General features: G+C 40.1%; 1 protein-coding gene across 2 annotated transcripts in view; it reads right to left on the bottom strand.

Annotated features, from left to right (window-relative positions):
* Positions 1-2199: 2199 nt before the first annotated feature.
* The window catches only part of sfmbt2 (Scm like with four mbt domains 2), a 236072-nt gene continuing 220951 nt past the window's right edge, over positions 2200-17320 (bottom strand). For both annotated transcript variants that reach the window (XM_073066530.1, XM_073066529.1), the window contains one exon: positions 2200-7170. In XM_073066530.1, coding sequence (XP_072922631.1) covers positions 7024-7170 — 147 coding nt within the window. In that variant the 3' untranslated portion in view covers positions 2200-7023. The remainder of the gene's footprint in view (positions 7171-17320) is intronic.

Below are 17320 nucleotides of genomic sequence, written 5' to 3'. Positions count from 1 at the left end.
TTGCTTAATGGTATTAGTTCTCGGTAAAAAAAAAGTTGGGAACCCCTGGATCAGCCAGTCACGTGGTAGCAACTAGTCTATAAAAGCATGCAGGCATGGTCTAGAGGTTCAGTCGTTGTTATCAGAATTATCAGAATGGGGCAGAAATGTGAACTAAGTGACTTTCAGAGTGGAATTGTTGTTGCCGGACAGGGTGGTTTGAGTATTTTAGAAACTGTTGATCTCCTGAGATTTTCATGCACAAGTGTCTCTAAAGTTTACAGAGAATGGTGTGAGAAACAAAAAAAAAGACATTCATTGAGTGGCAGTACTGTGGGAGGAAATGTTAATGAGAGAGTTTGGAGGAGAATGGCCAGACCGTTTCAAGCTAACAGGAAGGTGAGAGTGCCTCAAAAATCTACACAACTATGGTCTGCAGAAGAACATCTTTAAATACACAACACATTGAACCTTGAAGGGATGGGTTACAACACCAAATCACACTGGGCTAGAACATCAAACAGGACAGCACAGGAACGGGCTTTTCAGATACAACTTTGTGCTGAACCAGTTAAATTAGTAATCAAATGGCCAATTAATCTCTTCTGCCTACACAATGTCCATTCCTTCTAAGTTCCTCACATTCACAGGCCTAGCTAAATGTCTCTTTAAAGTCCCTAATGTTTCTGCCACCTCCCCAGTCAGCGCAGTCCAGGCTCCCACTGTTTGCTGCATTAAAAAAAACTTGTTCTTCACATCTCCATTGAAGTTGCCCTCGCTCACCTGCATGCCATCCTAGTGTTAAATACGCCAACCCTTGGAAAAATATATTGTGTGTCTACTCTACCTATGCCTCACATAATCTTATAAACTTCTATCAGAGCTCCTCTCAGTTCAGGGTTTATGCAATAATTATACACTCAATGGCCACTTTATCAGGTACATCTGTACATCCGCTTACTAATGCAGGTATTTAACCGTACGAAAACAAACATCCAGAGATCAGCAGCTCTCTGGTTAAAAATGCCTTAATGAGAGAGATCAGAAGAGAATGGCCAGACTGGTTCAAGCTAACAAAAAGGTGACAGTAACTGAAATAACCACGCGACACAACATTGGCGTGCAGAAGAGCATCTCTGAATACACACCAGGTCAAGCCTTGTACCACTCTGTGCCTAATAAAACGGCCACTGAGTGTATATTGATTTCAGTCGAAATAATTCAGAAGGCTGAGGACTATTTTCTAACGAACTGCACTCTTCCATGGAAGTGAACAAAAAAAGATGCTCCTATGTACTTGGAGCTCCTGAACTGATTGTCCATTTGAAGACCCTGCAACTAGCACTAAAATGCAAGGACTGAATTCATTGTTTGACCCCAAGCTTAAAATAAGGCAGGCAATTTACGTGTGGACTTTGTATGTGTAAATAAACAATTTCCTAAAGCAAGTGCTATTATGTTCTATTTTATATACCTCAATTGCCTCAGTTATCATTACAACAGAAATCATACCTAACAGACACGATGTAACCAAAGACCAGTATTGTTTTAGGAGTCCTTTATATTGAAAGGTATATTGAATAGTTTGAGTTAAGCCTTGCCATTTATTTTCATAGTGAAAAATGTTTTTTTCCTTTAATTCATTGGTAATTTATTTTACCATCAGTAAGAGTGTTTGTGCTTACTGAGCATGGTGAGAATTTTCTGTGCACTTGCCTCCATAGTTGCTCAGCTATAATGAGATGAGAGAAATTATTAATTGTTCCTAATAAATAATCTAAAATTCCAATCAGCTGAACAGGCAGATTAGAAAATGCAGATAAGCCTGCTAAGAAATCGAGAAATATCAAGTGGGCCTGTTCAGCCTTTGCAGTAAATCTTTGGTGTTTTATTTAAACATAGCATCCATTCAGTCTATACGTAAGCTTAAATATTTTTCCCCCAAGACATATCAGTGTCCTTTGACAGGCTTTTGAAATATTTTTACTGAAATTATTTCTGACTAAATGCACTCTCACCAAAATAGCTTCTCTTTTACTGGATCGTACATTTATTAGATTCCAGCAGCTATTGAATTTTTATAAGATAAACAGAGCTTCAGAAATCATAAGCACTTTAACTGACAAAGGCGGTGACATAGAAATACTATATTTAAACCTTCAAAATATATACAAAATGTGAACAGGCTGGATAGACAAATAATAACGCAAGGAATCTTCCTTCAGAAATAAAGCAGCAACAGCATTTAATATAGGTCCATTAAGAACAACATGCAAGAAACTATTACAATGCACAGTTTCATTTGTCATCTGTACATTTTCCACTGTTCTGGAATAAAAACCACTTTGATATATGCTTTACGTTTAAAAATTATAACCATCATTCATCATATACACATTAAAATGGGATGTGCAATTTTTTGAGCACATATACAAACTGTAAATTTATACAGAAGATTAACAAAGTAAAAGCAATAACTGCTTTGCAGTAACTTGTACATCAAAACCCTTCATCATACCTAGGGGTTGAAATTCAACTTTGGTCGGGCACAAATTAGACAGTAGCAGATTCGATGTGCATTTTACTACCTGCCCAATCATTCTTGTTATTTCAGCTACAAACACTGATCTTTTATTTTGCATTTGATGTGTTTTCTGAAGCAGAATTCTACCAGATCTCTAAACGATTACCATTTATTTCATTTTCCCGCACTTTTTTTTTGCATAGTGGTGTCCATTTTAAACCTTGTTACTTATCTGCTGATGTTATCTAATGGGTGTTTGATCTGATTTTGTTTCAGAATGTTACCAGACTGAATGAAATCATAAGTTTAATATAACAGAAAACTATAATAATGAGTGAAATTAGTTTAGCTTTAATCTTGCTCCCATTAATACAAACAATGCTGCCATTTATTATAGTACAGATCGAGTTTGCAAATCGTACTTGGGTTAAGAAAAAAAGGTCCACTTTTCAAAAATTGTGTTATGTATTAATGCATTAAAATTAAAAAAAAAACAGAAACAAACACAAAACGCTGGAGGAACTCAGCAGGTTGGGCAGCATCTATGGAGATGAATAAACAGTCAGTGTTTTGGTCTCAGACTGATGAAGGGTCAAAGTCATTAGACACATCCCAAAACATTGACCGTTGATTCCTCTCCATATATGCTGCCTGATCTGCCGAGTTCCTCCAGCATTTTGTGCTCGTCTCCTGGATTTCCAGCATCTCCTGAATCTCTTGCTTTTACAGTAAAACACCGATCAGCCCTACCAATGTCAATATAACATTCAGTAGACACACAGCTTCTCAAAGTACTTTCTGCAGCTATTTACCAACTCTCATAGATTAGTTAACAAAATGTCTTCAGCTACAACCTAGTACATGTTCTTGCTATATTCAATGGATTCCTGGTTTAAGAGCAAAATGGTACAGTATATATTGCAACACATTTCCACATTGCTCTGAAATAGAGTCCAATTCCTTTAAAATATACTATTTTCCCCTGTTCTTCACAGCTCTGTACAGACAAACAAAACTGTGTCTAGTTGATATATTTTTAATTCTTCCAAAGAAATGTAAATTCTAAAGTCAGATTTCCAAAACATTGAATATGCTATTTGGTGGGTAGGGAAATTATTAAAGTTGGTTTCAATGCTAAAATTCAAGGCTGAATATTTTAACAAAGATTACTCCCCTCACTTTTCCTTTGTTATTTTCTTTTAGATAATGGTAGCTTTAAAAATCATGTTCGTAATCCTTACTTTTTAAGATATTCTTAATTTTATAAGTGTCCTTCCTTCTATGTTTAGACAATTCATCAGCATATGCATCAGCTTTCCCAAGGCCACATTCTTGTCCATATGGTATACAACAGGTCAGGCAGCATCTATGGAAAGGAATAAAGAGTCGATGTTCCAGACCCTTTGGCAGGACTAGAAAGAAATGGGGAAGAAGCCAGAATTCACCTCCCTGTGGTGCCCCTCCTCCTCTCCTTTCTCCCATGGTTCATTCTCCTCTCCTATCAGACTACTTCTTCGGCCCTTTACCTTTTCCACCTACCACCTCCCAGTTTCTCACTTTGCCTCTCCCCTACCCACAGCTTTATCTATCATCTTGTAGCTTGCACTCCTTACTCACTTCTCCCACTCTTCTTATTCTGGCTTTTTGCCCCTCCTTTCCAGTCCTAATGGAAGGTCTTTTCCCAAACTCTCTATTCCTTTTCGTAGATGCCTCCTGACCTGCTGAGCTCCTCCAGCATTTTGTGTGCATTAATCTGGATTTGCTGCATCTGCAGAATCTCGCGTCCAAATGGTGTACCGAGATGTTTATTTAGTGCAGAGTATTGACATCATTAGAGGCTTCACCAATGGCAACTAGAAAGCTGAATTAACAGCTTTATGCAAGATATGTATTTTTTATATAATGTAGGACAGGATTGCACATACTGAAATTACCTCAGTTGAAATCATTGCACTGCATTTTTATATCACCATGATTTGTGTTCGATAAGCATATGTGTCACTCGTACAACATCGTACAGAAGGTTATGAATAATGTCGACGACAAATGAGCAATTTGTTCAGTTTTTAACTCACACTTCCATTTACGGATTTTAGAACTAAGAATTAAATATCAAACTTGCACTCCAGAAGAATTCATACAAAGGATGTACATGCAACATGGTGTTACTCCAGAAATAGCAATCTAGCACCAGGAGAAAGAATGGAAATATTTAGGATGTTGATTTGGCGTGTTTATTTTGTTCCTAATTATCTTTAAGTTATAGGACATTTTACTTATAGGTCTGTTTTTGCCCATTGCTAGACTAGAAAAACTTTAATTTATGGTAAAAACATGTGGCTTACTGACACACGAGGCCACCTGTCATTTAATACCTTTGGATCAACTTTGTTAGTTGCTGGCTTTAAAATGAACCAGTAAGCATACATACCATATTGATTCTAGGCAGAAACACCAAACGCATTCTCTGAATGCATACAAATATCCTGTGTGTACAAATTGAATGGTACACACCAGTGGTTGGGTGATCTGAGATATCGAACAAGTTTGACTGCTATTTAATGCTTAGGGGAACAGAATGAGTTAAGAAACAGACCTGAGCCCTTCACAATCTGTGTCTGATACAAGGATTGTCAGGTGACAAAGGAAAAACACCACAGTTACACACAACATTAAAAGTCCTGTGGCGCAGGAATGTGAAGCCTTGCTATTCCTAACTCCTTGTGGAATTACAAAGGTGTGATATACACAATCACTGTCATTACAGAATTATTTTTCTTAAAAATAAACTTTTTTTGCATGAAAAACCATGGAAATTATGTGATTAACATGGGTGTCTTATTTGAAGAATACATTTAATCTCTGAACATTTGATACATAAAATATATTACATTTTAATTCTAATACTAAAGTATGAATTAATCTACACAGTAAAAATGTTTCAGTCATTTACAAAGTCACTGTGCTCCAAAACAGCTAAGCATTGTGTGAAGCACTGTTAAAATATGACAATGTTATAAGGAACCAGATAACTGCAAATGATTATTTTACTTTTATCTGCCTGAGATTATTAAAATCTAGACACTCAAAGGGATTTTTGTATAACCTGGGTTTCAAACTGCGGTTCTACTTTGTAAAGAGATTTTGAAACAATAAGTTTGGCATTTGATTTCTCTGCTTTATTGTTTTGCTGACTGAAATGCATAATGATAAATGATAATAAAGAAATGACTCACGCAGGCATAGAGCAATACTTCCAATACGCTGCTTTGAGTTCCCACAAAAAAATACATTAACAAGGGATCTCTCAAAGAGAAAGATTATAAAATTACTGCTATACCTAATGCTCGCTGATTCCTCCTGCAAGTACATATTCATCCAATTGAGGCAATTCATCTTATTCTCTACAACATGGCCAACCTTGTTTTCTCCACATTGAAGGTCAAAACATCTTGTTAAATTGGCCCCCAAATACATATAAAATTGTGGCATGTCATTTGTAAACAATCCCATGCTAACGCCCTAAAAAAAAGTAATGTTCTTTAAAATTACCAGTACTCGAGCTTAAACACTAGGAACTTATCAAGGTAATTATATTTTTCCTTTTGTAAAATCATGATGTAGAAACCAACTTATATTGTACCAGTGTCAGCAAACTGTTCAGACATCAATTGTATGAGTATTACTGCAGAGATATACCTTATACAGCTCTGGGTTGCAATTACCTGCTCTAGTTAACTATAGGTAACTGCGTTCTCATTTGTCTTACACTGGATTAACTTTTTGGTTGCTACTGATCATAGGTTTATACAACAAATTTGAAGAAAATGTAACAAAACTGCCTTCCGGCCTAAATTCTACACTGGTCGCAATGGAGCTAAAGCATCTTGTGACTCAAGCTCATTATAATCAGGACCAACTGTCAAATTGCATATCACCTCCAAATCTAAATAGCCAGAAGGATTGTACAGAAATATTGTTCAATTGACAAACAGGGCAGATTGATGGACCATTGTCAGTTGTGTGCCCAGTGCTTCTAGGTCCGGTTTGTTCCTCCTCTGTTCAGTCCAATCTGTGCCCTTGCTATCATACTAAAATATCAGGGATTTAAATAAAACCTTAAGTCTCAGCAAGGCTCAGCCTGTCAAGTTACGAATCCTCGTCAACATGGCTGCTGTTATCATCGAAATCCAAGTCCATGGATACCTTCCGACTTCCAGGGAAATCTCGGAAGTAGTTCACATTAGAATGAGTTGTCGTCATGTGCCCATTAGTGATGGATCTGATTTAAATATCTTGTAATATCCATCTTTAAGTAAAAGAGGCCCTTTTACAGTTACATTACTTCATATTGATCAAATTTAGTCGAGCAGCAAATTTAAAAAAAACATTCATGAAATCTACTTCACAGTATTTCTCCGGCTGGCTGTGTATCAGGTGGTAATCTGTCTTGCTGTGTTCAATCAGAACCTTCTGGTCCAGCATTCTTTTTAGAGCCAATCTGGACAAAATAGAGGGACTCATGACATATCAGCATACTGTGCATAGAAAGCAAACTTCACTCGTTCAATGTGATGACATAGTTTTATAGCAGGACCCAATTTAAGCTCCATACATTCCTGGACTGTTGGCAGTGTTAGGAGTAGCAGTGCCTGACCGTCAATATCCTGCGGGTAGACAAAAGTAAATATTCCAGTTATTTACTGATTTCTGAATGGTATCAGCACGATTTAACAGCAGAGACTTTTGTACACACTATATTAAAAAAAAGATACAACCATAAAACCATAAAATATAGGAGCAGATTTAGGCCATTCAGCCCAACAAGTCTGCTCTGCCATTCCACCATGACCAATGTATTATCCCTCTCAACTCAGTTCTCCTGCTTTCTCCCTGTAAGCTTTGACGCAAAACAAGCCTCGTTCTTCCCCCCATTCATGCACGTATCAGAAAGTGATCAGAAAGTACACAATTTCCAAAATTCTGGGACAGATAATGGATATCTCTTTGAGGGAAATGGGAACATACAGTGGTGCCTTAGTAGAGCTTTGGCAAATAAAATCCCTAATTGCCTTTGATTTTCACTGCACTCCAGAGTCCAGTGAGTTACATAAATGAACCATTATGATTGTGAAACTTCAAATAACCAAAGAAAAATACTTCCAACATTGAAATGTAGAAATTGGAGGTGCAGGTTATTTGGCCCTTCATATTGCTAATAGCCAACCCTCCAGCTGATCGAGGTATGAGAATGATGGTACTCCAGTGCCGGCTGTGAGAGGAACTATCAGCGTTTGCTTTTCATCATCTTTGTTGGAAGTGAGGTTAACAAAACTTCCATTATGTCCGTATACCACAGGGAGGTCTGATCTTCACTACTGACTGCGGATAAACAGCAAGAAAGCTGCAAAAATGACCAGGAGATCAGTGGAGCCAAACAGGCTACATGACCATTCAAACAGAGTCAACTATGTCATCAGTGGGTTGTACAATTCCTCCAAAAAAATCTCCAGAATGGAGTCCTGTAACTTTAATTCCAATTTGATTGATACTGGCTTCAATTTATTTTTTTTAAAAAGGAAAACTGCATAGTTATTGGTTCCATTTCTGCCCATTGTTATTTTTTTCTGCTGAAACACAGGGCTATTCAATAGATAGTTTCAAGAGAACTACACTTTGTGGCCACATAGGTGTACAAGATGATGAGAGGCATTGATCGTGTGGATAGTCAGAGGCTTTTTCCCAGGGCTGAAATGGCTAGCAAGAGAGGGCATGGTTTTAAGGTGCCTGGAAGTAGGTACAGAGGAGATGTCAGGGTTAAGCTTTTTTTTTTGCAGAGAATGTTGAGTGCGTGGAATGGTCTGCTGGCCAAAGTGGCGGAGGCTGATACACAAGGGTCTTTTAAGAGACTCTTGGATAGGTACATGGAGCTTAGAAAAATAGAGGGCTATGGGTAACTCTAGGTAATTTCTAAAGTAAGCACATGTTCAGCACAGCATTGTGGGCCAAAGGGCCTGTATTGTGCTGTAGGTTTTCTATGTTTCTATTCCTCTGCTGCTGTAACTCATCCGCTCCAAGATTTGATGCATTGTACTTTCAGAGATGCTCCTCTGCACCCCACTGTTGTAACGGGCGGTTATTTGTGTTATTGTCGCCTTCCTCTCAGCTTGAGTCAGTCTGGCCATTCTCCTCTGACCTCTCTCATTCACCATGCGTTTTCACCCGCAGAACTGGCTGGCTAGACATTTGCATAAACAAGCCGGTGTACCCAATAAAGTGGCCACTGAGTGTATAATTCTTGTAAAAAAAAACATAAAAGAGATACTGCAGATGATGGAAATCTGATGAAGGACCTAGGCCCAAAACGTTGACTGTTTACTTCACTCTACAAATGCTGCCCGATTTGCTGTGCTCCTCCAGCATAAAGATTACCGTAGATTCCGGACTACAGAGCGCACCTGATTAAAAGCCGCTGGCTCTAATTTTAGAAATAAAATCAATTTTTTAATTGTAAAGGCCGCACCGGATTTTAGGCCGCACCGGATTTTCGGCCGCAGGTGTCCCACGTTGTAATATGAGATATTTACACAGAAAGATATTACACGTGAGGATTTTTTAACTTTTAATTAAATCCATATGGTAACAAAAACAAATACATATTGCAAATGCTTTTTTTCGAACCGTGCCCGTAACGCAGCTACTTTTAAATATACGTTGCGTATACTTCTTTACTGAACAACATTCCAATATCTCCTAACGACTGGTAAAAAATATATATACTGCAGCCTACCAGGAAAAGTTATTGATCGCCTTTAACTTAAAAGCAGCGTTTTCGCTCCGCCGTCCCGTTTTGTCGCAAACGGCATTTTTCCCACAAGACACCGCGAAACCGGGTGTGACGTCATAGCATCCCGCGATGTAGTACAGAAAACAAATATAGTTAAAACTCTTCTAACTTTAACTAGAAAATGAATTACTAAGCGAAAATATTATAAACTAAATAACTGCCATAAGGCAGCACAATGCTTCGAGTGTTTTCCATGTTGATGAGGGTGAGTACAAATGACTGATTTACAATAATTTAATTGTGAAAGTGCGCTTGATTTATCGTACAATTTCATTGGACCTCTGTGAACTACTCATCAATTTTATTGGTCTACTGTTATGAGGCAAAATGTTTACGAGGCGGCATGAAAAAAATCATGTATTAGCCGCTCCGTATTAAAGGCCGCAAAGTTCAAAGCTGTTCAAAATGTGGGAAAAAAGTAGCGGCTTAAAATCCGGAATCTACGGTAGCTTTATTGATCACATGTACATCAAAACATATAGCAAAATGCATGCTTTCTGCAAAAAGGATGTGCTGGGGGCAGCCCACAAGTGTTGCTATGCTTCCAGGCCCACAACCCATTAACCCTAACCTGTACATCTTTGGAAAGTGGGAGGAAGCTAGAGCTCCAGAGGAAACCTCACACGGTCCCAGGGTGAACGTACAAATTCCTTACTGGCAGTGGCAAAAATTGAACCCTGATCTTACAGCTAGCACAGTAAAGCATAAAGAACTGCTCCACTACCGTCCACTCTATTTTGTATGCTACTAGAGGACAGTATAGCAGTCGGCATTGCATCAGGAAGCTGAGCCAAAAGGGACGGCTACAAATACAAGCTGGATGAGTAAGGGCCGAAACCTTTGCTATGGAATCTACACCATTCCTTGGGCTCAACTCAATCATTTCACAGGAGATTCCTCTATTAAAACCTATTTGGCCAAGCATTTGATACTTTGTCTTAACATGCTCCTGGGTAGCTCAGTATCAAAATACTCCTGTGGAGTAACTAGGGATTTTTACTCTGTTAAAGGCATCATAGATGTGTAAGTTGCCTCTGATTTCATGCGGATGCAAAGCCAAAATAACCGCAAATGAATCAAGTCCCAGACCGCGCGGAGGGGCAGCACAGCAGTCTGTGTGACACTTTACGACGACAGTGATCAGGGTTGAGTTCCTGCTGCTAGCTGTAACAGAGTTTGTACGTTCTCCTTGTGACCATGTGGATTTCCTCCTGGTGCTCCAGTTTCCTCCCACATTCCAAAGACGTACTGTTAGGGTTAGTAATTAGTGCACATGCAATGCTGGTGGCGGGTGCATGGCTGCTACATCCTTGCACTGTGTTGGTTGTTGACGTGAAACTCCGTATTTCACTGTATGTTTTGATGTGCATGTAGGGGAGAAAAAAAAAAACAAAGCTACTCTTTTATCTTTAAAGGATCTCCATGGGTTTGCCAAGTCACATCTTGGGAGTACTCAGGAAGAAATGAATGACTACTTAATTGAAAATGAGTTCCCAAAAGGTCCACAGGACAATTCTGTTGTGGTTATGTGGACATAACTGATGTCCCATTGGAGATGCAATATCTCTAAGAATTTGGTTTGCATCAGAATCCAAGGCAGACAAATATAGAAACTCATTAGGTAAGTGTGAAGTCTCTATTCTGGTGACCAATTACCCGTCAAAGGCAGGCGGATGAACGAGTCTGCAGTAAATGCATAATACATTTTTTAATCAAGAAACTGAGATCTTAATTCTCATGCAACTGAAGAGCATGTCTGCAGAGTGTTTTCCCTTAAAAGTTCTGCTTTTCCCAATTGCTCATATTAATTCACTTCCCTCCACAGACGCTGCGTGACCTGCTGAGATCCTCTAGCACATTGTATGTTGCTCCAGATTTCCAGCATCTGCAGTCTCCTGAGTCTCCAATGAACTCGCTTCCGCTTCCCTACCTAATTGTATCACCGCGCAAGTCTCTGGGGAGATAGTGGAGCTGAGTGACTAGGACTTTTGGAGAAGCTTGGCTCTTTAGCGCATTCAAAATAAAAACAGATGTCAAATGCTGACACAATTTTTCTTTTGCATTTGGAATATCCTTTAAATACATCATCAGTGGTTACACTGTCTGTGTTAAGGAATGTGTATGTTTTATTTAATCTTGAATGTATCAAAATGCTCATGAAAACCAAAACCGGGAATATATGCAACACACACAAAATGCTAGAGGAACTCAGCTGGCCAGGCAGCATCAATGGAAAAGAGTAAATAGTCAACGTTTCGGGCCGAGACCCTTCATTAGGAGAGTGGTGTGAATATGTCTTCAGAACGAATTTCCCACTATGCAAAGGTTTCAAGATTAAAAACATTTCAAACACTCACTAGGTTAGGCAGCATCTGTGGAAAGATAAACCATGTTTGTACTTCAGGTTGGTGAGTGCTCCGATGAAAGGTAATTGGTATCTTGTTTTCTTCCCCCTCAAAGATGCTGCAGAATTTCTGATGGTTTTCAGTAATTTCTGACTGTTTTTTGGTCTTCCATCAACTGCTTTTCTCCCCCCTTTTGCAAAGCTTTTTCCCTTTTGACGTGATTTGAACTAAATGGCAAGTTATGTTCTTGGATGAAAAGAAAACTATTTGATGGCCTTCATTTGCTTTTAAAACACTTCATTTTAATTATTCATTTATATCATTTTCCACAAAGAGAAAAAAAATGGATAAAATGTATTCCAGTTCAAATTCCCTTTGGAATACTGACATTTGAGAAGAATGTTCTACATTTATTCATAACTTAATGCTTTATTCAAAAAATTATCCTCTGCAATGGCTATTATGTCTGTGCATCCGTAGATTAAAGTAAGCCGCAGGCTTACCTCAATGCTTTTGGTGAAGCTGCAAATTCCTTTCCTTGTATCTCCGTCCAGATCGTATGGACCATTGTCAAGGCTGAGTTAACCCTGTTTGGCATCCTGTCACTCATCCCCTTCATTGTCTACAGCAGCTGTTATCTTGGCAACTCCTCCTCCCACTCCCCAAAAAGAAACCTTGAGCGGTTTGCCAGGGAATTATCAGCACTCGGTGAGCCACGGGGGGGTGAGCAAAGGTTTGCAAATTTGCTGCTTAGACTTTACTGCATCTGTTTTGGTCACCACTACTGCAGTGCTGGCTTAAACGTAAATGCTCTTAGTTATATTAGATTTTTAAAATGTACAGCAATTGGATTATACAGCTTTATTATTGGAGCAGTGATTTGTTATGTTTGTGTTCTGCGGAACAAATAATTCTTTGTGGATAATTTTGTGAAAAATCAAGGCAAGGTGCAATTTTAATTTGTTGGCATTAGTTTTTTTTTAATTTTACAACCTCTGGGAGAATTTGCTTTTCGTCAACAGCAGAGTACTACATAGTGAGGTAATGAGATCTTTGGACTGCAGGGAACATCACTTGCACTTAGTGCCCACTTTATTGGGTTTATACAAATATCTAATCAGCCAGTCATGTGGCAGCAACCCAATGCATAAAACACGCACAGCTGTGGTCAAGAGATTCCGTTGTTGTTACACGAGAATGGCGAAGAAATGTGATCTAAGTGATTTGACCGTGGAATTACTGCTGGTGCCGGATGGGGTGGTTTGCGTATCTCAGAAACTGCTATCTGGGGGTTTTCATGCACAACAATCTCCAGAGTTTACAGAAAAAGGTGCGAAAGCCAAAAGAAAAAATAAAATCCAGTGAGTGGCAGTTCTGTGTGCCTTGTTAATAGATAGATAGATAGATAGATAGATACTTTATTCATCCCCATGGGGAAATTCAACATTTTTTCCAATGTCCCATTATTGTAGCAAAACTAATTACATACAATGAGAGAAGTCAAACAATGGCCAGACTGGTTCAAGCTGACAGGAAGGCGGCAGTAACTCAATCAACATGCAATACAACAACAGCGTGCAGAAGAGCGTCTCTGAACACACAACACCTAGAACCTTGAAGTGGACGGGCTACAGCAGTGGAAGAGCATGAACACACACTCAGTGGCCACTTTACTGGGTATAGGAGGTACCTAATAAAGTGGCCGCTGAGTGCAAGTTACAGGCAAATCTTGCTGGGTCCCTGATAATATGTCCCAATGGTGACAAACCAAACTTAAAGATGGGTTTGCAGTTAAATGCAAATTTATTCAGACTTCCACCAATGTTATTCAAATAAAATGAGCCACAATCAACGAATCTGTGACACCAGAAGCTCTTTAAACATTGATCTGATCTGTGAGGTAATATTGTTCACTACTATCAAGCATTGTTAAGCTCGCCTCTTAATGACCATTAGAAGTATTAATTTAATTTTTATTAGGTCATTCCAAATAATATAATTGACTGCGGCATTCAAATAAAACAATAAGGGTAATTTATAAAGCATGTGCGGTTCCCTTCTGTGTCAGTTTTCCCTATAGAACGTGGTCTACTAGAGAATTATTAGACTCCAGCCTCAGGGTTATTAAGCTTCCACTAATTAGTGTTTTCAAGTTTGATAAAGCTGCATATTTTGCAAGATCTCCGAGGACAGTTGGTAAAGAATCTATTCACACACCACCCACATTTAACAAGTTTTACCTATACAAAGTGGATAGTGTCCATTTTCAATGCTTTAAATTGGAGGATGAATAGGAGTTTTCTGTCCTGTTTACTGAGATACACCAGAAAACCTGCAGATTTCCACCAGATGGTGGAGATCCAGAGCGACACATACAAAATGCTGCAGGAACTCAGCAGGCCAGGCAGAGTCAACACTCCACATTTCAGGCTGAGACCCTGAGGGGGGAGTCAGAATAAGAAGTTGGGGGGGAGGGTGTAGGAAGGAGGAAGTGCAAGGTGTCGGGTGATAGGGAGAGGGGAAGGGGTGAAGTAAAGAGCTGGCAAGTTGATTGGTGAAAGAGATAAAGGGCTGGAGAAGGGGAAATCTAATAGGAGAGGACAGAAGACCATTGAAAAAGGGGTGAAGCACCAGGAGATCATGGGCAGATAAGCAGGTAAGGTGAGAGAGGGAAACAGTTAATGGAGAATGGTGAGGGGGGGGCGGGCAATTATCAGAAATTCCAGAAATCAATGTTCATGCCATTAAGTTGGAGGCTACACAGAGGGAGTATAAGGTCTTGCTCCTCCAACCTGAGCGTGGCTTCATCATGTTTTTTTAAATTTTGCCTCAACCAATTTTGAACTTGCAAAGGTTTGGCAAACAGATAATAAACACATGAGATTCCGAAGATGCCAGAAATCCAGAGCAACGCACACAAAATGTGGGAGGAACTCAGCAGGTCAGGCAGCATCTATGGAGACGAATGAACAGTTGGCGATTTGGGCCGAGACACTTCATCAGGACCGGAAGAAGCCAGAATAAGGAGGCGGGTTGAGCATAAATAAAGTAAGGATGGTAATTAAATCTAAATCTTCCAACCAATTGAACTAATATGCAACATTAATATTGCCCAGCCCAACCAAAATCCCCACATTATTTTGCCAATTAGTTTTAAATATTTAGATTATCTGATGAGTGTAATCAGCCTTTGTACAGGTGATAATAAAATATTCATTTCGATATTAGATTAGAGCAAAATTGTTGCAGAGCTGTGTGGCTTTACAGCTTGTCAATCAATTAGCCTGTGGGTGGGGACAGCACAGAAGAGAGCCATGTAGTTAAATCCTTCAAGATTTAAGCAGCAAGCTTTCTAGTCACCTCAGTTTATAACACAGCACAAAACTTGCCTCCAGGTCAAAAACTAAGGTTTCAAAAGTTCAAAATCATCTTTCCCCTTCCACTGACTATGCACCTCAAACTGCTCATTCCTTAGAATTTCATTTTTTGAAGGAAGTTGGAGTAACACAGTAGCAAAGCAGTTAGCCTAAGGCTTTTGCACCACTGGCTTCCTGGGTTCAATTCCCGCCACTGTCTGTAACGGTGTGTATATTCTCCCTGTGACTGTGCGGGTTTTCTCTCCGTGCTCCAACTTCTTTTCACATTCCAAAGTAGTACAGGTTAGTAGGTTAATTGGTCAGATAGACACGATCAGGCAACGCGGGCTCGTTGGGCTGGAAGGGCCTGTTACTAGGCTGCATCTCCAAATAATAAATAAAACTTTCACGCAACTGATATCCACTCGCTTAAGTTTAAATTGACCTCTTTTTGAAACACAGATTATCAAACAGTATCATTTTCATATTTATGTACACTGAACTGGATCCTAACATCCCCTATTCACATATGAGGGGTATTTAATGGCTGTGGGCATGTAATCACTGGAATTTAGAAAAATGGGGGGGAGGGAGGGGGAACTCATTGAAACCTATCAAACATTGAAATGCTTAGATAGAGCTTACCTAGAGAGAATGCTTCCTATGATAGAGGAGGTCTAGCACTAGAGGGCACAGCTTTAGAATATTTGGCCGTGCCTTTAGAACATAGATTGGGGGGGGGGGGGGTTCCTTTAGCCAGAGGGTGCTGAATCTTTAAAATTTACTGCTACAGACGGCTGTGGAGACCAAGTCATTGAGTATATTTACGGTGGAGGTTGAAAGGTTCTTGATTAGTAAGGGCGTCAAAGGTTACGGGGAGAAGGCAGGAGAATGGGGTTGAGGAAGATAATAAGTAAGAGTCTAATACTGAGGGAAAGCTCACAGAGTCTGTGACAAGTGCCATACCTACTGCTGCACCTCCTCCCTCACCACTGTTCTGGGCCCCAAATAGTCCTTCCTGGCAACAATTCACCTGCGAGCCATCAACCTGATGGCATGAACACGATTTCTCTCCCCTCCCTTCTCTCTTTACCCACTTGCCTGTTCTGGTTACCTTCTAACCCCTTCTCTTCACCTGTCCATCACCTCCCAATGGTGTCCCTCCTCCTTCCTTCTATCCCATGGTCCACTGACATCTCCTGTTAGATCCCCCCTTCTTTACTCCTTTATCTCTTTTCCATCTCACCTCCAACTTCATCGCCCTGCCCCACCCACTCACCTGGTCTCAACAATCACTAGCCAGCCTGTACTCCTCCACTTCCTCTCACCCTTTCTAGTCCTGATGAAGGGTCTCGACGTGCTTATTCTTCTCCAGGGATGCTGCCTGTCCTGCTGAGTTCCTCCAGGCTTTGTGTGTGTTGCTGAGGATTTGCAGCATCTGCAGAATCTCGTGCTTATTGTGCTGAGAGTCCTCCTGTCCTCGCAGGTACACGATCTCTGGACACCTTACGACGAGGCACAGGCACATTCTGGGCAATTGTTACTTGTCAAAAAGCAGATTAGCGGGCCAGTACCAGACTCTCCATGGTGGGAGCTTGTTGTACAAAAACGGCTCCATACTTCCATCACCACCACACTGTGTGTTTGTAAAACAAAGCAGTGAAGCACTTTGGAAATGTTCTTGGTCATGAACAAGTACTACATAAACCTAACTTAGCTTGTTACTAACAACACCGGAAACTTTTTATCCTTATTGATAAAAGATCTTGCATAGTAATATACCCATGACACAGCTTGGAGGTGCCTCTCAAGGCCCAACCCTACGTCCCCATCTTGAGGGGTGGAAAAGGCTAAGGCTGGCCTACTGGGCTCTGGTGAAGCTGTATGGGCTGATCCCCTGTACAGTGGATGCAATGGATTGCAGAAATATCCATGAACTCCAAACATACCATCGATGATGGAGGTGGGAGGTCACTGATGGCCTATGCTTCACTTGGGAGCTGAGGGCTCAAACCAACCAAACAACTTGCAGATGCAACATCAGCAGTCTGATGTCTTTTTTTTTATGATGTACCCCCCACAACAGCCGTCATCCACTTGCTCTATAGTACTCGCTAAGACCATAAGATATAGGAGCAGAATTAGGCCATTCTGCTCCGCCACTCCATCATGGCTAATCCTGGACCCCACTCAACCTCATATACCTGCCTTCTTGCCATCTCCTTTGACACTTTGACCATTCCAGGAAACGAGCAACTTCCGCCTTAAA

This window comes from Hemitrygon akajei, chromosome 14, assembly GCF_048418815.1.
Source record: "Hemitrygon akajei chromosome 14, sHemAka1.3, whole genome shotgun sequence".
Lineage (NCBI taxonomy): Eukaryota > Metazoa > Chordata > Chondrichthyes > Myliobatiformes > Dasyatidae > Hemitrygon > Hemitrygon akajei.
This window is presented reverse-complemented; position numbering and strand designations above follow the sequence as displayed.